Raw genomic sequence first — 23,207 nt, 5'->3', positions numbered from 1 at the left:
TTAAGATGGCCACCCATCTGAGCACATAGACGCTAAGGATGTGGAAGAGGCTACTGAATCCTGTGGAATCATCACATGGTTCAAGGATGAAGTGGTTAATTGAGATGTCATGCTTTGCAAATCATGGTTCCTACACCTCATCTAGGGACTGGCAAAAGAGCTCCTACACACAAGTTGATTCCAGCGACTCTTCTGAGTATGTTGGGATACCCACAAGACAATTGCCATCAGGATATTGGATGGCAGCACTTTGTCAGCAGCAAGATAGCAGAGCTCTGGCCTTTCGGTTCCACGCCACTGATTCTCGATTAGGAACAAAGGACTTGAGGAATGGATGCAGATGCGTCCCTTGGTGAAGAAAGAACTGCAGGCATCCAGGTTCCGTAATAGTGTGAGCGGCAATGGATCTATGTTTCCCTGCAGGCCGATTTCATTGAACCCTGGTTCCCTGAGCTCGGTTTCGGCACTGTGGGGAATCATCATTTTTCTGAGCATCCCCTTCCCTGCCCTCTCCCTATGCGGGGGAAACCTTCGCCACCACTGAACCCATGACCTGCCCTCCTTTTACCACTTAAAATAAAATATAAACACCCCCCAAACAAATACCTGTGCACACATACAGCTGCCTAATACCCCTCCATACCTCACCCTCAGCACTGCTGTTTGTGCCACTTTTCTCAAAGCTACCACTTCCTAACAGGCAGTTTGGTGAATGCAGCATGTCGGGGCAATTGGTTAGAGGAAAGTTACACAAATGAGAATCGGCAATATGCCGCTCCAGCGAGACAGTAGAGCCACCTACATCTGTCCTAGTCACAGACAAAGGGACGTATATAGATCGGCAGAGGAGGAGGGCCTGAGCGAGGGTTCCTCTGGATGTGGAGGAGTGGAGAAATGTGTTCTAGACAGTGTCAACATTGGTATAAACACCAAAAATGGCCAATACTCATCCGTCTCGCCGAGAACAACCACAAAACAAACGAGCAATGCCACAGGGCATTAAAACTGTTCAGAAATCCCTTTGCTCCTGTTCAGGGAGCACATGGCTTCTAATGCAGCAGAAGGGCTACAACACTGTGCATCCAAATACAAAAGAAGTGTAAGGCTGTCCCAAGCTGTAACGTTTAATATGAGGAAACTCACCCTGGAACCAACTGGGGAACAGCTTAGTTCCATGGCACTGGTAGGGGACCCACAAAATCAAGTAAAAACACATTTAAGCCTTCAGTTGTATTTCAGAGTAGAGGTATTCATGTCAGCCCCGATGCCTCTGGGCTGTAAGTGCGCTATACAGATGCAAATAAATAAGCCGGGCTTCCATAAAGCCTGGAAAAATGGCACACAGACTAACCGAGTCAGCAAAGGGAGAGTCAAGTAGGACTTTCTGACCTGACTGTCCTGCAGGATATTTCTCCAAATACCCTGACCTCTGATTCGGGGTTAAGGGGAGCTAATTGGGGCAAGCCAATCGAAGGATTCCAGGCTAATACTAGAGCAGGAGTTTGGTTGAATGGGGGGGGTGAGGCAGCCCACCGATACTGTGTTGTCTTTACAATCTGCATCGGCCTTTGTGAGATACGCCACCCAGTGGATGCCCAGCCCTTTTTTGTTATTTCTTAACCTTTTGGGTTGTTATCCCTTTTCCCCATGAAACTCACCTTTTTGGATTACCAAAAAAATAACTGTTATTCTTAATTCAGTACGCGTATGAGTGGTTTGTTCCTCCCTGCTCATGGCAAGATATAACCAACCTGATAAAAAGATGGAAGGAGTAGGGTAGTCATAATACGTGTTCACATGTCTAGAAGTGTGTACTTCACACAGTGGATGGGTTTCAGTGGGGGAACAATTCAGATAGCTATTTACAGAAACAAGGCTGGTTAATTCATTGTTAGCAGCTTTAAGGCTGAAGTAAAGCGGAAGTGCTTGAGTTGAAACACTGGAAAATGCTGAGCGATCTCTGTTTTCCTTTTGACTTGGGACTCTAGTTTTTAGGACATTGGGCCACCTTGAAAGATTGTTCAAAGAGCCATGTTTTCAAATTCTTTTCAGGTTTCCTGAGATTGAGTTCTAGTTTCCGGTCAAGTGGCCTGTTGCTGAAGTCCTTCTATACCACTGCTGTCGGGAAATCTACCTCGGTGTCTGGCCTTTGAACCATGAAGTGCTCAGGTTGTTGTTCATTGACAATCTTGGTGTTCTTCCTGGGAGGCATTTGTTGATCTTAGTGTTTAGGTAGTGTGACGAATCCAGGGAATTTGTCCCTTCTACGCAAGGGTGAGCAACCCCTTTTGGGATTAGGGAGGTGAGCCCGCTAAGCTTAACACCCCTTTGGGAACAGAGCAAGCAGAATCCCACTGGAGGTTACTCCCCCTTGGTGGAGAAAGAATCCCCATAAGGGTTTTTATTCATCCTCCCTCATGTGAAGTGTGTGTGTGTGTGTGTGTGACGATTCACTAAGTGTTGTCACATCTCCCCTGGGGCGTCCTTTCCCATGAGGCTAGGGCGGTGAGGCTGCTACCCAATATTACCATAGGGGTTGCTTAATGTGGGAGGACCTCATGGGTAGGGACCTTCCTCCTGGGGATAAGGGCTTTCACCTGGGGAACAATCGCCACAACAACCCCAACCTAACCCTCGCAAAATGTCTAACTCCCTCTCACAAACCTTACCTACCTAGTACGTACATGTGCTATTGTCAATCTGTATCTACTGAGATGAAGATGATGGAAAGTTGAAAGATTGCACTTCAATCAAGTACTGACACGAGGAGGATGCGCAGAGACATGAAGAAGGTTCTCTGGAACCAACAGCAATGTTCTAGCATTCTGGGAGGACTTTTCAATACAGATACAGCCCGGTCGTGTCAAATACATCGGTAGCAAACCAGCTGGGAGAGACAGTAGTGGTGGAGTCGGACCAGCGCGGGAGACTCAAATGCGTCCATCCAAGGTGCAGCTGGAGCAAACCGAAGCAGAAGGCCAGGAAGGAGAGCGAAGCCGCTGGAGAAACCAGAGAGGGGCCGCGCATCCAAGGCAGTGAATGCCACGAGCCCGGAGAACCGCTGAAGAGACCCAGAGTCCCAGGAAGCCCCAGAGATGTACCAGGAACCCTATCAAGGTAACAGCAGCACGGGCGACCCAGAGTGGACAAGGGTGCATAAGGGGTGCTAATGACAGACTCTCTGGTACCAAAGAACCAGATAATAGGCGGTACCTAAGTACGGTCTGGGACCCCAGTATCAAGAACAAACGCATCATATGAAATCTTGCTCAGCACAGTGGAAAGAGACAAACCACTGGCCACCAGGTATAGGACCCCACAGTGAGAATGAAAGCATTAGAGGAAATCGTCCTCGAAGCAGTGGTAGCAAGGGAAACCACTGACCACCAGAAAAGGGCCGGGGACCCTAGCAAAAGTGACACAGCCCATCAGGAGTTATTTGCCGTTGCTGTCTGGTAGGAACTCTTGAACCCTCAAGAAAATGCTTGGTCATTTGCAGAAACCTATCGAGTGGCGTTACGTTTTGAACTTTTGTGGAGAAAATCTAATAGATACTAGGGGAAGGCATTCTTTCCCCTGGTTCAGAGGACACTAGAAAATTCCCACGAAATTCAGGAGAAGGGGGGGCATTCTCCTGGTAAAGAGACTGGTAATCTATCAGGGACACCAGGGGAAGGGAGTCATTCCCCCTGGCCAGCTTCACTAACTATCATCAAGGTTTGATAAAGAGACAGATGTCAGTGGAAGGGAGTCATTCCCCCTGGCCAGCTGCACTAACTATCATCAAGGTTTGATAAAGAGACAGATGTCAGTGGAAGGGAGTCATTGCCCCCCGGCCAGAGAACCATTGGGGGTTTCATTCTCCTGGTGTGAGAACTATTGTGTTTTATTAGGACTCTTCAGTTAGAGTTAGAGTGTAAGGGATAGGGAATGGTTTGGAACCAGGATGGTGATCTTTTGATTTTGGCCGAAATTCTGACTTTCCTTTCGTTTTAGTTTCAGGCGGGAACCCTTCATAGCGATAGGGATAGAGAGGTTCTTTCTGATCAATTAAGTCTTTAACCCAAAACAACCCAATAACGATGGGGAAGGTGACTTGCCCTGTCAGACACATATGTGCATCATTATCCCATCATTTCTTCCAGCACAAGCCAGGTCGAACAATCCTCATTGATTAAATGCATCATCCACACACACAGCTTTTTTTAAACAGAACATGAGCACACATTTATTTAATGACCCAATTCAATTTAAAAACAATAATGCATTTTATCACAGTATAGATACATTTCAACAAAGAATGTGTGTAAAGTGCAGTGGCATGTCTAAAAACCAGACATCCCTAGGTGCATCTTAGATACACCCAAGGATGTCTGCACCAGGAGGTCAGACATCCCTGGGTGCATCTTAGATACACCCAAGGATGTCTGCACCAGGAGGTCAGACATCCTTGGTTGCATCTTAGATACACCCAAGGATGTCTGCACGTTTTCTATCAGCACTCTCTTCCATCTGTGTGCTGTTATCTGCCCTATCCTTTGCCTAGTATTAGGAGTCAAACGCACTAGTTGTTATCTCCTTTGGGTAGGTTTCCACCATGTCACCTCTTTCCCCTGAGATGAGCTTGATTGCCCAGTGCCCGGCTTTAATGTAGTAATGCTTTCATGTATCGAAGACTGTGTGTGGAAAAGCACCTGTGTGGGAGCACATGCCAACACAAGGGCCCTTCAGTATTTTCAAGAGACGTGTGGGACCTATCACGTTGTTACATCGACAGGGTTTTTTCGATTGATTTTTTTCAGACGGAATTCCGTCGGAAAACTCATCGAAATGTGACAGGGGCTGCAGGGGGGTTACGGGGATACAACTGGTAGAGAGGGGGTTGGGGTAATTAAATAAATATAGGGAAGGTAGGTTGGGTCTTGCTATAAAAAAACATTTCCATGAGTTGTTTCGACGGAATTTCTTTTGTAAAAATTCCATCGCAAAAACTCCTCTCTGCACAGCGTGATATAACCGTGTGGGGATTAGGTGTTCTTGCTGATGTGCGGGTCTGAGTTTAAATTAACCTCTCTAGGAAGGCTTCCCGTTATTGGTTCAATTCCTATGAGTTTGGTCTATATGGACAGTTAATTGCGGCTTACAAACCGGGTTCTGTTTTTCTGTCCACAGAATAATTTCCCCGCCAGCAGCCCGGATCGCTTACAGGACCTGAAGTCCACAGTGGACCTGCTAACGAGCATCACATTTTTCCGAATGAAGGTCAGTATTCAGCATATTGCTCTGGGTGTTGCATGATGCAGAGGGACCTCCTTTTGGGCTCTAATTTCTCGTGGCAATGGAGATGTGTTGGCTGAATGGCTCGAAACCTCACCTAGATACAATGCATTGAAGTGTCCAGCACTCCCTTCCTTCATCTATCCCCGCTCGCAGCTCAATCTTACATTTTACTTTCATGTTCATACAGAGGAGGGGCGTCGGTGTATAGTTTTGGGTATGCTGGCCTGAATGATATCTTGTTAGTTGCATGCCAATTACACTGTACACATCTGTACTTATGGACATAAATATTTCTACTGTAGACACTTGCTGTAGACCTGTGTGTAGCCGTAAGTGGGTGTGATTGCAACCTATCTTTATATCCATGAACTAAAATGTATATGTCAATGTCTACTCCAAGCCACTGTGACCTTCTTGCCACTCTGGGGGTTCAATTTGTAAATTATGCAGAGGATACTCAGGTGGTGATCAAATTAACAGGGTTAAATAATACTGTTGAAGTGAGGTTTAGAGCTTGTTGGAACTGTGGATCCTGCGCTATTGCATGTCTTACTTCCTGTTCCGTTGCCTGCCGCCTGTAGGTGGATCTCCGGGGGACAAAGCTCCTGATGTCCCATTGTTTGATAATGCTGTTCTGGGTGACTGAGATCCAATGGTTTGTACTTTGGCGCTGGTCAGGAACCCCTGACCAGCGCCAAAGTACAAACCATTGGATTTCAGTCACCCAGAACATCATATAATACTGACTTAAGAAGAGTAAATGAGATTTTTCAGGCAATCCAGTCATGGATGGCTGCACACTCTCTGGCCCTGAATAACTCTACGACTCAGCTACTTATTTTAGGCACCCAGCAGAAGTGGAAAAACTTGATCCACAATATACCAATGTCTTGATCTTAGGACATGTTATTCAGTTTCTGAATCAGTAAAGACACTAGGTGTCGTCTTTGATGCTCATCTATCATTCAAGAAACAGGTATCCTATCTTAAGTCCTCATGTTCTTATTATATTCATCTTTTGCGGCAGAGTCGACCCTACTTATCTGAGGCAAATAGAGCATTAATTGCATTAGCAATTATTAATACGCAATTGGACTATTGTAACAGCGTATTGGTTGGTACTTCTTTAACCAACCTAAAGAAGCTGCAAGTGCTACAGAATGGAGCAGTGTGAGCTGATTGTGGACTTGGATGTAGATCTCGGGTGGCTGATTCCCGTAGGAAGCTGCATTGGTTTACTGTTCACCAGGGATTACAGTTTAAGGGTTCCTTGATGGTGATTAAATGTTTGAATGGTGATGCAGAAAACTATGCTTGTGCGCATCCTACGCTCCAATAATCATATCGGACTATTTCAGGCTTGTGTATCACTAAAAGAACTGGGTGGTACAAGCTTTAATGCCTGGCCACCTGCCCTTTGGAATGCCCTGCCCCTAGAACGCAATGGCTGTATATCGACAGCACAATTTAAGAAACATCTTAAGACCTTCCTGTTTGATATTGGAAAAGGTTAAACCCTTGTAGGCTCTGTCTCCGTCCTCCATGATGAAACAGCTAGCTGATCTCTTTGCTTTGATCTTTGTATGTCTGTCTTGTGAGCTCCCTCTGGCCTGTGGGCGTGTGGTGCAAAAGAAGAACTAGATACATGGATGGGTGGATAGATGGCTAGATGCATAGAAAAGACTAGCGATCTTCGGATCTCTGAATCATGCACAGATTTAAAAGAATAATTTACATCACGATTCAATCCCTAAAATATCACATCAGATTCGATTTTACAGCAGCCAATCTTTTCTGGTGAGACAAAAAACAAACCAGAGAAGGCGCAGACAATGACAAGCACACACTCACGCGCATACTGGTTTCCTTCTTGCACCAAAGAATTAGGTTATTTTTTAGTGCTTGGAATATGAAAAGGAATTGTCTTTTGCCACTTAATAAATAGTAAGACCTTAGTGTATAGATAGGAGACAATATTGTCATACTTTTCAATTATGCATATAGCCCTTGGAGACCCCACATCACATGTATCTGGTATAGCTTACATTTTGTATAGGTTGACCCAAGCTGGAAAGATACAGAGTGAAGTACAACAAGTGCAACCGTTAATAGGGGCTATGACGTATTACAGAGCTGGCAGTAGTGACCCTGTAGTTTGGGTTAAGTTGCACAGCCCATAGGAAGAGCAGTCTTTGGGTGGCTTATAACATTGATGCCATGTGACTAATCCTCACCAAATTTTGCAGGAAAAGTGTATGGTCACCTCTGAATTATTTTGCGAAGTTTGGAGCGGTTTCGTGAAGGGAGAAAAGGAATAATGGGGGTCTGAAAACTTTTGAAATCTTCATAGACCTAATGATAACACAATTTTTCTCATGCTACACCCCAAACCGCTGGACGCATTTGCACCAAACGTGCTCAAGGAGCGGCTGTTTGGACCTGAAAGTGTGCTTTTAAAAAATTTGGTGTAAATCCCTCCAGTAGATATTTTTAAAATGGCCAAAAAGTAGGTAACAAATTTGTGATATCTGCAGCCAATCTGTGGACTCACTTCCTGATTCGGTGTCCGTGGACACCTCTGGATCAAACAGGTAGCCATGTGACATTTGCAGACTTCGTATTAAAGACATGAGGAGCGTCAAAAGTTTTGAAACTGATGCCATGTTGGATTGGCGGACTGAGCCCCAGTAGTCTGTGAACATTGCAGTAAAAGCGTATTAAAAAACACAATATTGCACTTGTCAAACTAATTGAACAATCCCTGGGGTGGTGAGGGGTGATGAGGATGGGATGATATATGACCATAAAACACCAAAGATATTGTGTTTATTATTCTCCGAAGTCTGCGAACTTCGCGGATGTTCAGAGACATCGCTGGGTTGTTTGCCTTGGCAAATGTTCAAAGACATCCATTCACATATCTGCAGTTCGGATTGGTGAAAAGTAGTTTATGGATGGCCTATAACTTTGGCGGCACTCAATGCAAGATATTTTGCAATATCATTTTATACCCAACTTTTGAATGGTTCTGCAAAGCTTGGTACTGTTTCATCAAGAGGGCGCAAAATTAGAGGACGGTACCAAAATCTTTGAATGGCTTATAAATCTAGTGCTGTTTGACTGGCTTATAAATCTAGTGCCGTTTGACGGATCTGTGTACAAGTTTGCAAAAGGATTCTAGACCCAACATTGCATGTTCGCGCAAAGGTTGAATGGATTTTGTCAAGTGGTGGCTAAGTTATGACTATTTATTGTACTTGAATTTTTACACTTTTCAAAAAATAAAACCTGGCCGGATTTGCAGAAAAAACTTGTGCGAGGAGCATTGGCAAGGACCCGAAAGCATTGTTTTGCAAATGTGCAAATGTGTCTCTTATCTTTATAAAGTGCAGGTTAAAAAAAAATAGTGATAGCTTTGGACTGAGGGTATAGCCTGTGGCCAGATTGTCATCTTTGATGTCCTGTGTGTTAGTGTTAGCAGTGCATGGCGGTGGTGCTAGTTATGGTTGCATAGCTTACCATAACTTGCTAATTTCTTGGGCTTTTTGATGTTACTTGTAACCATAACGTCCCATTAACAAAGATTTTTCACTGAACATATATATATATATATATATATATATATATATATATATATATATATATATATATATATATATATATCCATGTACAGATGTACAAGGCGGAGTTCCTCGAACTGCATGGAACAAAAACAGCCACGCGCGTCACTTTCCAGAGAACAGTAATTTATTGTTAAATAATATGGATAGGTAAAAAACACACAATTATGCGTTTCGCAGTTTTCCAACCACTTGCTCATATATGGGGAAACAACACAAAAGTAGCGCTTTTATATGCTATAACATCTCAATGGTAATTACAAGAGAAGTTAGTCCTACTTCGTTTTTTCTCAGGTGCTCCATATTCTAGTTCCAATGTGTCAGACATATTGGAATGGCAGTATACACCATGCATATTTAATCAGAAAGTGAGCTGTGTGCCCCATTTACTGGGTTATATTCGGCCGGCAAGACCAGAAGGCTATAACAGTATGAATTAAAATATATATATATATATACACAATTGAGAATATTAAGTGTACAATTATTAGCATATGGTGAGAAGTGTAATATAGAGGATTAGAGTCAAGAGATTGAGCTGAGGGGTTTCCCAGATTATCGGTTCACAAGTTCTTCTTTCAAGAGCAGCATTTTCAGTCTTTTTCTGAATTGCAGTATAGAGGTGGTCAAGGGGGATGTGTTGTGGTATGTTGTATATTGTCTGTGCATAGTTGTAGAATGCTTACTGTTTGATCATCCTTTTTACATTAATGCCATTTCATTCACATTACATTTTTAGTTGGATATAATCATAAATAATATCCACCTAGAAAGAGCTACTTACTAGCAGTAAATCCATGCCTTCAGTCATGACATGTTGGTGAAATGCTGAAAAGCACCCTTAAGAAAAAGTAGCATGTTAAATGAGCAAGAGGCAAGTTCTGGGGTGGGGCAGAAGTCTGAGGGCGATTGGGCGAAGACTGAGACCCAGAAGGACACATAAGGTCCCAGGCCACCAATCTCAGCAACTATGGGGTATTAGCAAAGGATACAAGTCTCTTTCTAAATGCATCAGGTATATCCGTTGGGTACCTCTACTTTTCTCTCAAACAATCACATGTCCAAAATGCCAACACTTGGATAGTTGTCCTCCAATGTAGTTTGATTCATAGACTGTCATCTGCAGCAGTACAGGATCTGAGGGTGGACTTGGGACCGAGGCCCGCTCCTTCTTGTTCATAATTGACTCATAACCACCAGAAGACAGGCATTCCAGCAACTCACTGGATGTTGGGAAAATAAATGCTTTGAAGGATGACACAGTAGCCTTCTACAGAGATACACACATGCCAGTGCATGGTATCTTTGCAACTGTTCACATCTGACCAGTACTGCACACAGGTACTCATTCAAAAGACCTAATCTTGGAAGCAGACACCTGTAAGGGGGCCATAGCCATGCAAACCGTTATGCCTTCCTTCCATTCCTCCCTGCTCCTCTCCTCAAGGAAGTCTCCCTCAATCTTCATGTTTTTGTCTAAAGGAACAAAGGAAACTTCCATGAAGGACTGCTTCCCCAGCCCAGGATCACTTTCTTATACGGAGATGCATAGGTGTTCTCACTGGGATACCTAGTAAGGAGCCTTATGTCTTGTAACTGCCTGATGTCATTGACCACTTAACCCTACAAGGAAACATAACCCCTGAGAACTAACCTGGTGCCATTAACCTGCAGCAAGAAAAGGGAAAAAAGATACTCCGAGGAAAGGATTTCAAGTTTTAACTTAATCCACAGTGTTTCTGATAAACCATGAATTTAACGGGTTGTTGGTTGTGGAGGGATGGTAGGCCAATTCTGAAACTCTGAATCATGTGTTTTTCTAAGATGAGTTGAAGTTGTATGCTATCAGTTCTCCCATTCAAGAGGCCTCATAATGTATGCCTCTTGTCCCCTATTCAGTAAAGGTCTGCTGTTAAGGCCGATGGGGATTGTCTCTACCGGTCTCCGCCGGCAAAGCATTGTTGCGTCGATTCACCCACAGCCCTTCAAAGATCCTCCATTGTCTGCTGCTCACTCTGCCCTCACAGCTAAGCCTATTGCGCTCAATGTTGTAGCAGCTCATGATTGGGCTTACTTGGGATCTCCCACTTGCTCCTTCTCCCAACTGCCGCCGCCTACCTATCCCTACCACTGCTTACCTCAGGGTTCAATAAGCATAAACCTCAGAACGCCACTGCGGTTAACCCTGCATGTGTATGCAGTCTTTCACCGCCCACCGCTTCCTCTCTACCATGATAGGAATACAGCCACAGCCTAGCGCTTCTGCTCAGACTGCCCCCTCACCAGATCCCACCACATTGCTAGACACCTCCACCCCACCACTCGCTTCAGCAAACCTGCTCAACACATGCACCTCTATGTTAGGGATGCCCACTCGCTCCAACCTAATTGCCACTGAGACCCCGCCCGCCCAGTTTCACTGCCACATACCCAAACTGATGTTCTTGGCCTCATGCCTCTGGACTGCACCGCAACATCATACTCCATCTAGCTCCGAGGGACCCCACATCCCATGGGTCACTCTCGCCCTAGTGGGAACAAAACACAGCATCCGTGTGTCAAAATAAAGAAGAAAGCACTAGAAACAAACATTAAGCCCTCCAAGAGGAGGCCTTCTATCTACGTCACTTCACATGCAGCACAGCCAACAGTCCTACCTTGGTACCCCTGTACACTTAGTCGTCTTGGTAAGCCAGACAACAAGACAATATCTCACAAAAAAAATCAACTCTCGCATCTAGAAGTTTACACCCACCGGAAATCATAGTCCAAAATGAGCACCTGCAGTACTGGACAACACTACGCTAAACACTACTGAATATCATAATCCATAATGCCCACCTGCAGTACAGGACCACACCATGCTACATGCCCCCACCACACCGTTACTCCTCACTGAGGACTACACTCAATGTATCTAAACCTAATACACCACCGAGAAACACACCGCTCAGCATCCCACAAACCAGGGACACCCTATCGGCATCTTACCCCCCTCATAACTCACCCATAACTCGCCACTCTGCTGTTCCCTCCTCAACACAAGGTCAATAACAGCTCACACCCATGAAATCCTGGACCTCATCACTGCTGATAACTTCGGCCTCCTAGCTGTTACCGAGACCTGGCTCTCCCCCGCAGCTGCCAAACTCTCCCCATCGCTGTCCCTACAGGCTATGCCATCCTCCGGTGCGATAGGGCTGAAAGAAGAGGCGAAGGAGTTGCCTTTATCTTCAAAGACTTCCTCTTGCTGTACACATCTAATTCAACAGGGATACCTAACTGTGAATCCCTCTCGGCCAAGCTCGAATGCTCTCAAAATAACACGCTCACAAACATCTCATATACCGCCCACCAGGCTCGATTGCATCTTTCTTAGAAGACCGTTACCCAACTTAGCACCACCAACCTCAAGCCATCCACACAACTTCTGGTACTAGGCGACCTCAACCTGGTCTTCAGTGACCCTAACAACACAAACACTATTACCATAGCTACCTCCCAGTCAGCCCTTTGATGCGCACAAATTATTCCATAACCTACACACCCCCATGGCTGTGTACTTAATTGGCTACTAGATGACAAGTGCAACGTCTCCATCCTATCCAACAAACCATGCCCCTGGTCAGACCACCATGCTATCACTTTCACCATACCCATTACCAGCAAACATGCCAAGACAGTCGCCCCACCTAGCACCATCATAGCCTGCAGTGCACGCAACTTGACCAGCCTGAATATTATCCTACTCATCAACTCGCCTCTCCCCCCACACGACCCAACTGCCTTAGTGAACCACTACAACACCCTGCTCCACAATACCATCAACCACCTCGCAAAGCAAAGAAATCTTAGAACCCGACCCACCGCAACTGGATCACCCCAGACCTTCGCACTGTACATGCTGCGAACAGAACAGATGAGGCTAGCTGGCACAAATCTCCCACTCCTACCAATGAGAGCCACCTTACTAAGCTGTCGCACCAATACAAACAGCTAATCCTCACTTCCAAAGCCTCCATCTACAATGAAAATCGTGAACCCTGCATCCAGCTCATGCAAACTCTGCTCCGTTCTCTGTGATTTAAAACGGCACCCCTCCACCCATCCCCGAGCCCACCGAATATGGATGTCGTGCTGAAATACAATGCCTGGTATAATAAGATCCAAGACACCTTCACAGGCAAAATCACGCAGCTTCATCATAAAATACAAGCAAAACAAGCCATGCTTCCAATGGCTTGCTACCCACCTTGCCCAGCTCATGAGGACATACCTCTGTTTATGTTCCAACCCATTAGCATCATTGCCATCGCAAACATCATTGCATGGCTTAAACCATCCCGCTGCAAGGGGGACACATTCCTAGCATCCCTGGTCAAAGAATGCGCTGAACCTTTACTCCCTATCATTGCTGCAATCATGAACTCTTCCTTCACAATCCGTCCCACTTGCATTGAAGGAATCCTAGATCTCACTGCTCCTGAAAAAACCCATTCGAGGGGATTGGGTCCTCCGACGTATTCCATATCTATCACGGGTAATCACCACAGCTGTGCTGCTTCGGAAACCTTTTCGGCATCTGCGTCCTGCGTCGATGACGACAATATGCTATCCTCGAGGGCCTCTGTCGAGCTGACGTCACCGGATGTTATAAGTAGGACGCGAGGAGTCAAGGGCGCGCTGTTGTCGGCTGTTTGGCTGGAGGCTCAATCTGGTGACCTGCTGGTGCTTTTGTTACCTGTGAAATTGGTGCATCTGTGAACACATCTCTAAATCCTTTGACCCGCTCCATTCGCGTAAGTCAAGCAGCATAACACCTGGAGCTGCTAGCAGTTTGACGCGAGCGGGCCCTGTGACTGCCTGACCACGTGATATCGGTCACGTGACTTTTGAGACACACCCCCAGGAAGTGACACACAAATATAGTGCAGCATGACCCTTGTGGCGTGAAGCCTGCGAGGAGTCAAGGGCGCGCTGTTGTCAGCTGTTTGCGGCTGGTAGCGGTGGTAAGTACTCTCTGAAGAGTAAGAACTCTTCCACTTGATTCGAATCACATTGGGGCCTGATACAAACAATGGAAAGCCAAAAACCAAGAACCAGGCTACAAGGGAAGTTAGAAGAATCCTCTGCATATATATCCAAAATCATTGTCCCTCAGACGACATCTGAGGCACTTACTCTTAATGAGGATAATAAAACTGAAGATTTAGCCACACATAATAATGACCTAATCACAAATAAAAATTCAAATGCAACACTGCTAGAGGAACATGTTCCCCTTTCCCCGAAAGTGCACTTTCCGAGTATAGATAAATTTATTGCAAAACACCAAATGGATTCTACTCGTCCTTATAAGCGTAAGGACCAAAAAGAGTCTCCGTTGCACCAAGTGGAAATTAACCATTTGATGCCACCAAACTATGACTCTGAGATTCTAGATCTTGATGTCCCGATAATAAATGGTAGCCAAAGAGTCTTACGAGTGGTGCAGAGCAATGTGAGAGCTCAACCAGATCAACCGGGAGATATAAAGAGGACGAAACAAGGTGAACAAGAACCCTTTGTTACACCGTTGCGGCAAGAACGAGCTAAAGCGGCGAAATTACGTTGGCAATCTACTTACTCATCAGTACAAAACCATAAGAGTGATCAAAGCAAAACAGCATCGCGCAGAACTGCTCGACTTTCACTCGATATCACTGAAATTGAGGCCATAATGGAGTCTCAAGAAAAACAAAATGATCCTTTTGCTGGGGTAAATACCCCAAAGCATCTAAAAAACATCAAGACTTCAACACCAATTATGCACCCAAGATCGAGCTCACTTGGTGAAAAAAAGACATTTCACTTGATTAAAGTGCTAGATAAGCCCAGGATGGAAGAACCGTATGCCTCCCCGGAAAAGGTTTAACCGGAACAGCAAGAACATGTATCCGAAACCCAACAAAGAATCCCAACAACAATGCTAGATTTGCAAAATACGTTGGTTGCAGTCCTGTCAACTGCAATGATACCGTTTTTGAAGATTCAAGAATATATGGTTGACGCTACTAACGACCAGGCAACGCTACTGGCTATGATAACGACGAAACAAACATATGTGGAAACATTTATAAATACCATTCAAGATCATCTAAATCAAGAAGCCGAAATATCCAGACTATGGCAATCTCGTTTGGCAGAACTCGCAAGAGTCGACAGGGTAGATAAACAGAACCTCTGGAGACTGTATCAACCCTGACCAAAAAATTGATGGAAGAGAAAACGAAAAACAGCCGTATTTGTTGGAACACAAACAATCCGCAACAACGGAATCAAGAGATAAAATACTAGATAAAGCAGATCAAAATGCTCAACATGAGACCCAATTGTCCCCGATGGTCCCAACGAACCTGATTATATCCACACACCCAGTCAATACCGAACCGCTGGTGTGTACCCCGTTTCATATATTTGATCTTACAAAACGTGGAATTGTAGGACAAGAGCCGACAACTAGACCTAAAGGCAAAAACACAACTAAAAGAAATCAAAATGGATCCCGTGCATTTTTGAGGAAAATAAATTTAATACATAAGTATTACAAGAAGACGCTAAGAAAAATGACAAGCAGCCGACGCTTAATCAAAAAGATATTCAACAAAAAACTAAAGAAGCTAAAAAGATAACACACACAGAGAATACCTATGTTGATGACAATGTAATAATCGACCCATTGGATGCACTTCTGGAGATAATTAATAAAGATACTCCTGACCAACTGGAAAATCTCACTCCTATAATTGATCTATCAACAGCTGACGATATGAGCGATTATAATTTCATAACAATCAACTCTCAAGATAACATCTTGATATTGGTTGATGAATATCATGACGCGGCAACCGAACAAATGTTAATGGAACCTCACAAAGAAGAGGCAGCGGACCTCGATTTGGAATACTCAATAATTTCAAATGATGAAACGTGGTTAGAAAGTGAGATGCTTCCTGAAGCTAGTATCCTTAAAAGTTTGGTTCCCCAACACAGTCCAATTTTAATTAGACCTAAATTTCAAAATCCAAACGACACAACAGCTGCCTATAGAATAGCTTTATATCCAATGACAGAGAATACAGAAGATCCGGCAATAATGAATAGAGCAAACATTTTACGCCTGTTTAAAGCTATTCCACAACTGGAGAAAATAAAATCGGATGATTTGGACCTAGTACTTTTTCCAAATAAGCAAGACATGGAAGAGGTCCAAATTGATTTTTTCAAGCAGGATATATTCCAAAAAGTTTTAGCCAAGCACTATCAGTTTGAGAAACTTGGTTTCGGCGTAGAGGAAATCTTTGTCACAAGGGCGGCAGCAGAAAAAAAGGCAAAAAACAAGGCTCAATTTTAAATACTATAAAACAACCGACCAGGAGGAACGGACCACAGGGACAAAGGCTTCTCAAAATTATAATAATGCAAGACCAAGGAGGCACGCGGAGGATGATTTGTTGCAGCACCCCATATGGCGCGATTATCAAGAGTCCCCAAACATGAAACCAAATTCAACGTCCCAACAAACTGTTAACAAAACCTATTTATAACAATCAAATAGGAATGTAGCCCAAAAGCATTCAATAGCACTGGGATCGTGGAATACAAGAGGAAATAAACACCTCCTAGAAAAACACTCAAAAGTCCTGCTGAATTTAGATATCATATGTTTGCAAGAAACATGGATAAAGGATGAGGTAATTTGCGATGGATTCAGTACCTTAATCAATCCGGCGATTGTAGCTCACTTGGGTAGACCAGCATCAGGTATGTTGATTCTAACAAAAATAGTTCCCACATGGCAATCTTAACAAGCAGAAATATTCATCCATGGGCCCAATATGTAACTATCGAAATTTCATCAGACAACAAGGACGTTTCACCTGCTGTCAAGGACAACTATGCAATATCCATATTTAATATATACTGGAACCCAAAGGCAATGTCGGAGACGAGATTCATTGATTCGATATTTGATGCAATTGACAATCTGGCCATTACTAACAGTGAAATGGACTTCGTTATAGCAGGAGACCTTATCTTTCATTTATTCGATAAAAAAGGAGGAAAGCTAGAGTCCACCATACTCTCAACTAGAGCAGCAAAATGGATGAGAGAAGCGAACCAGAGGAACCTCTTCTTAAGTACCCAACCAACAGATATTGAAGGTACACCTTTACCAACTTGGGTAAGTGAAACTGCCAACTCAATCATTGATTTCATATTTACTTCAGAAAGAATCAATAGATTAATTTTTTCAGCAACCAACTTGTCTCAGCAGGATAGCGATCACCATTGGAAACTCAAGTGCCTTTTGTGTATGGGGGTCCATCTCTCCTCAAGCTGATTTTTGTTTAGCTAGCTACCCAAGGGCATTGAAAGGAGTAGTTCATGAGTTATACATAGCATCGGCAACTTAAACTCTACTTCCCTCTAAAACTATAGCATCTCGGCATAGTCTAATATAAATTTCAGATGCACAAATCGAGCCCAGCGTGACTTGTGCTGGCGCCCTCTGCAAGCATGTAACACTTTAAAATCCTGCTTCATCATCTACAAGACTCTCGCTCTCAAGTCCCCAAGCTACCTTTCATAGGAAAACTCAACATCTCCAAAGGCCTACGATCCACCAGCAGTAAAGACTTGTGCAGACTTGAACTGTGCACGTTCTGGAAGTTAGAACCACCAGTAGAAAGGCCATGTCCGTCTACTTCCAAAGTCTCTGGAAACTCCTTCCGGTGAACACAAGACTCGCCCCTTCGCTTTCACATGTCAGGAAGGAGCTCAAGACACTCATCTTCAAGAAATGGCTTCTTCCTAAGACCTACGTCCGCACACCCTCTACTCCTTGATCTGCTCTTCCCTGTTTCCTCCCCTGGTTGCTTGTTGGAGACCTTGTTGATAAATTGCCAGCTAAGACGCATCTGCTCAATTTGTCTCTTCTCCACAGAGGAGAGCCACCCCCGGTGAAGCTAGGGTGGTGAGCCCGCTCCTTAAAACCCTCCGTAGGGGTTTGGGGACGTGGGGCCCTCACCGGGAGTTACTCCTCTTTATAGGATAATGACTCCCGGTCCGAGAAAGACCATCCGTACCAGACCCCCGTTTCAAGCTACATAACTGTGGAAAAGACTGTTCTTACTACCATCCTAATACCATTGAACAGTGACACTTATTTGTTTTTTCCTCAAGGTAATGGTGATATTCACTTGCACTAACCCATTGACGAGGAACACCCCCTTTTTACTGTGACAAACTATTTAAAACCAAAAAGAATTGTGAACTGAAAGCGATTTCCTACGCAGGGAGGAGACTGAGTCCAAACACAGGAATGCACCTCAGCGGAAGAGATATTGTGGCAAGGCGGAGACACATCTGACCACAGAGCCGGCAGTGGTGTAGACAGCAAGCTAAATGCTAGCCAAACGCTGAAAGGTTGGCATCCCATTCGACCAAGGAATGATACGGTGGAACAAGGTTGGGAGCACCTGCGAGGTCACAGGAACATGCAAATCCAGAATGAGCAAACACCCGGTTTGTGGCTGGGAAAGGAAAGTGTAAACACATTGAATTGAGTGTAACGCTCACCTGATTCTCGCAGAGGCGCCGGTCTTGACTGGGCGACTACCGTATCTTCAAAGGTGATGTGTAGCACCCGGTTGGCTCTTTGGGCTGGACCTCTGTGCACTGTATGCCTGACGTGTAGAGTAAGATGTCTGCAGATAGAAAATATGGGGTTAATGAACTGGGGTTATTGGGGTGTCCCTATCTCTTTCCTCTTCTCCTCTCCTGTAGACCCCCAAAGGTTAACGCTCTCACCTTAGGTAAGTGAATGCCGAGCTCTCCATCTGCCTCGGGGCAGGGTGCTGTAACCAGTTTCTTCACTGGATAGGTAGCGCAGGCCTCTTGACTTCAGAGGACTGCTGTCCGTCGTTTACTGCACGAACGGTAAGTTTCAAGTCATTCAAATGTCTTTAAAGTCTTTAGTAATGATGTCTCTTGTTTTGCAGGGTTCCGGCGTTGGCGGATGACGGGCTGAAGTGAGTTGAAGATGGAGCCCGTGTGATGAATAGAAGCGCCTGGAAGCACGTAAGTAAGCGCTTGTTGCCTGCTTCACTATGCACTCTAACTGTCTTTTTATTTTGCAGGTACGAGTTCGGAGCGGCTGCAGGGTGCCGGAATACCCACTGGATTAGATGTGGAAAGGAGTAATGGCACGTGAGTATTAAAGTTCCCCAATGTCTTTAAACGCACCTTGTTTTGTCTTTCAGATGCCGGATGCAGCGCCGAAGGCCTCCGGAGCGTGCGAAGAGTTGGTAAACTTTTGTCTTTCAGATGCCGGAATGCAGTGTGAAGACCTCCGGAGCGCACGAAGAGTAGGTAAGCCTTTGCCTTTCAGATGCCGGAATGCTAACCTGTTCTTTCTTGTCTTTATAGGTGTTGCTGAAGACTGGATTCAGGATGGTAAGCCTTTGCCTTTCAGATGCCGGAATGCTAACCTGTTCTTTCTTGTCTTTATAGGTGTTGCTGAAGATTGGATTCAGGATGGTAAGCCTTTTTCCTTAGGCCCAGGACCGGATGCAGAAGACACGATGAGCGTTCTGCTGCAGAGGTTGCAGAATAACGCAAAGCAAGATTCATCCACCGGGTGTGGTTTAAATAGCCTCCTGTAGTGCTTAGGTGTCTCCTTCCACAGCCACGCCTAAGTAAGAAAAGAGTTCCTGGTAAGAAAAGAGTTCCTGCCTTCCAGAAGAGTTCCAGTGTTCTGAATCTAGGGAGTGGCTCCAGCCCCACCCAACAGGAAAAGTAGTTCCAAACAGAAGAGGATCAGAGGCTCAACTGGCAGGCAAGTAAGCAGCATGGTCTGCTGAAGGTAAGTCCACCCAAGCATTATGAGCCCGGCGCTTCCAGCGCTGGGACTGGGCATATTTATGAGCCTGGTGCCACTGGCGCCAGGACTGGGTCCAAAAGGTCCCAATTGGGACTGGGTTGGCACTCGGAACCTGGGTTATGGATCTGCTTCCAAGGGAGTTGGGAAAACCCTGACCTTTTGGAAGCAGAGATCATGACATTGAGAGAATCTCTAAGGCTCTGGGAGTCTACTGTCAAGAGACACAGTACGAGGGAAGCAAAGACTCCCACCTAGAGAGTACTGTCGAGAGGAACGGAATAGGATGAAATATCCAACTGAAAATTACTGACCCCACCGAAAGACCTAAAACCCACACCACGAAAAGTTCTAACTAACAAAAGTTTGAACTTTTCGTTGTATGTGTTTAGGTGTCTTGGTGGGGTCGGTGTGAAAAAATACATTTTTAAAAAAGGCTGCGGATGGCTGGGGGCCGGCCCCCGCAACACCCCGCTCACTACAGTAACACCCCTGCAACTATCCCAACAGAACCAAAAAAATTCAAATAAATAAATAACAGGGAGTGGGGGTGTCGCCCACAACATCCCGATCACTATACTAGAAAGTATAGCGAGCGGGGGTTGCACGGGACACCCCTGCATTTTCGCATTTGAAATGTTCGAACATTTTGTATTTGTGCATTTCCCATGCGAACATTTCCATCGCTGGCAAATCTGCCAGAGATATCACATAGATCCGAGAGGAACGGGCAATTTGAACTAAGACTCAGAGAACCTACGAAGTCACAGGAGCCTGAGAATCCTGAGTGAACAAACTTCCAGTATGTGACTGGGGTAGAAAAGTATGAATACGTTGAATTGAGTGAAAGGGCGAAAAACACTCTTTGTAACCAAGTTTTGCAAACCAACTAACCTATTTGTAAAGCTGGGAAAGAGAAACCCTCTCTTTATCTAAAAACCTGAGGAGAACCATCTCCGGTTCCAGAAGCACCACAAGACCTTCCTTTTTTCTTCTGTGTCCGCTCCCCCTCTCCCCTGCTGATCTGTTCTCTCTTGGCACCGTGCACCTGGCCACCCTCTGTCCTCCGGGCCCAGGTACCTGCTCACCCTGCCACCCTCCCACACATCCTCCGGGCCACCCCTTGCACTGGGGTCTGTATCTGTACCCATACAGCCCCCCCTTTTTTCTTCCTGCACTTATCAGACCTACCCTGTCTGTTGCCTTAAACCTAGCACTTGCAAATTGCTGGCTGCACTACCACTGTTTGTTGCCTTTATTATTTATTTATTGTTCATCTGTTTCTCCTCTGCTTCGCACTTTCCACTTCTCCCCCCTTCCATGCACTTTTCCCCTCCCCCTCTCCCATGCACTTGCGCATTCTCAATGTCACTGGGCTTAGTAAGATCGCTGTTTTGTTCTCCCCTGTTCCCCTCCCTTGCCTTGTCGCGCTCTGAAACACTTGTGTACGAGCGCGATAAAAATAAAATATCAATATCCATGTTAGCAAAGCCAACTAACTTATGAGAATAGAAGATGCCGAAAGAGACAAAGACGAACGGGACAAGACACAAATCAAATTGGATTGAAGAAGAATTTGCATCCAAGCCAAGGAAGCTGGCGAGGTTACAAGAAGCCAAATAACCAGAATAAATAAGTATTGTATTAATAGCTAATCCCAAATCAAGAGCAAGTCTTCCAGAGACTTGTTCACACGAAACTTGGAAAAGAAGAAATTGGATTAAGGAACTTTTTCCTTTGTTAAACCAATGTCTGAAGAGAGTTGTTTTGAGCAATTATTTGGAACTTTCAAAGACTTGCAGTATAGGCGACCAGAGCATAGGCTCAGGGTCAGACTTCTGCCAGGCATGGCTGAAGTCTAACGCTGATACAATGCCCTGTTCGTCTACTTTCTGTTTTGTTTCTGAAGTGGTTAGGGCCAGTTAGGAGGTAGGATTCGGTCAAGGACGTTTTAGTTGATATGGGGCACCCTACTTTTTAGTTTATTATATGGAGAACTTTTCTCCTAAAAATAGGGCAAGATAGGCGTTTTCTTTTTAGTTAAATAAAACATTCTTAAAACTGTATTAAGTCGCCCAACACCACCTTCTGGTACACCACGCCGCTCAATAAATACTGATTAGGATAGAAGGTCTCTTGAACTGTTGCATTTTTAATTATGTAGTTATTAAATCTCTGTGGGTTGAGGAAGTTGTAGAATGTTTATAGCATTTTTTGCCAGAGAGTTCCATGTGTGTTAAATAAATCTCTTAAGATATGATAAGGCATTTGTAACGCGCCTATACACAAGTGTTTCAAGGTCGCGACGAGGCACGGGAGGGGAACAAGGGGAGACAGACAACGATCCTACTAGGCCAGGTGTCACTCAGATCGCGCAAGTGCAAAGGGTAGAGGGGAAGGGAAAAGTGCAAGGGGGAATGGGAGAGGGGAAAGTGCAGTACAGGGTTATTAGCCTATAGCATACAGGATAAATAACAAGGGCCAGCTGGTGGCAAGTGCGAAGTAAGTGCAGACAAGTGCTGGGAAGGAGGGCTATAGGGATACAGACACAGTCCTGTAGTGCAGAGGTTGCTGGGGAGGCAGTGCAGGGGAGGGTGGCTGTGCCAAGGACCGAGAACGGTGAGTAGCCCAGTTGCAGATTCAATGCAGTTTCAGTAGTATTAGCAGGGGAGAGGGGGAGAGAAAGCGGAGGCAAAGAGGAAGGTTTTGAGGTGCTTCCGGAACCAGAGATGGTTCTCTTCAAGTTTCAGGGAGGCAGGAAGGCTGTTCCAGAGGGAGGCCCCTGCAGCGGAGAGAGATCTGCCCCCAACTCGTTGTTTGGAGAACATAGACACATAGAATGTTTTTGATGCTTCTGTGAAAGGGACTGTGTCGAGTTCAAAACGAAAAAATAGTCTCGTTACTCGAAGAGAAATTTCAAAATAATTGTCATACTAGTCCAAGGAAGTTGGTGCATTTTAATAGCCATACTGAATCCTTGGAACCAGTGTTAATGCCTTCTGTGAGCTGGCAAACATCAATTCACTGGCTGAGAAGACCCTTGTTGATTTTATAGGTAGACCGGACCTTGTGACTATCAAAAGACAGGCTTTCTAGGCGCACTCCTTGGAAGTATGCCTGGATGTGTCTGCATGCAGGAACGTCGACAGTATAGTAATTTAGATCAGGGCAATTCTGTTATATGTTATGTCTCATTGGAAGAAGGCAAATGGGGCATGGGTCTAGAGTTTAATCTTGTACCATGACACATGTGAAGCCGGTCTCCAAAGCGACTGGGTGGGATTTCAGACAGGGGAGCCACTTATCCCATTTTACTGCAAAATGTCTTGTAAGGACTGCATTGAGAAGCCTTGTTTTCCTCCAAAGTAGTATTCATAACATACTCT

At 45.0% G+C, this 23,207-nt stretch overlaps 1 protein-coding gene across 5 annotated transcripts in view; it reads left to right on the top strand.

The window, feature by feature from the left end:
- Positions 1 to 23,207, top strand: part of LOC138511252 (protein unc-13 homolog B-like) — a 2,171,549-nt gene that overhangs the window by 1,701,225 nt on the left and 447,117 nt on the right. For all 5 annotated transcript variants that reach the window (XM_069626798.1, XM_069626797.1, XM_069626799.1 and 2 more), the window contains one exon: positions 5,173 to 5,262. In XM_069626798.1, coding sequence (XP_069482899.1) covers positions 5,173 to 5,262 — 90 coding nt within the window. The remainder of the gene's footprint in view (positions 1 to 5,172; positions 5,263 to 23,207) is intronic.

This window comes from Ambystoma mexicanum, chromosome 6p (genome assembly GCF_040938575.1).
Source record: "Ambystoma mexicanum isolate Mex_15411 chromosome 6p, UKY_AmexF1_1, whole genome shotgun sequence".
In the NCBI taxonomy this organism is placed as follows: Eukaryota; Metazoa; Chordata; class Amphibia; order Caudata; family Ambystomatidae; genus Ambystoma; species Ambystoma mexicanum.
The sequence above is the reverse complement of the archived record's forward strand: the minus strand, read 5'-3'. Positions and strand labels throughout refer to the sequence as shown.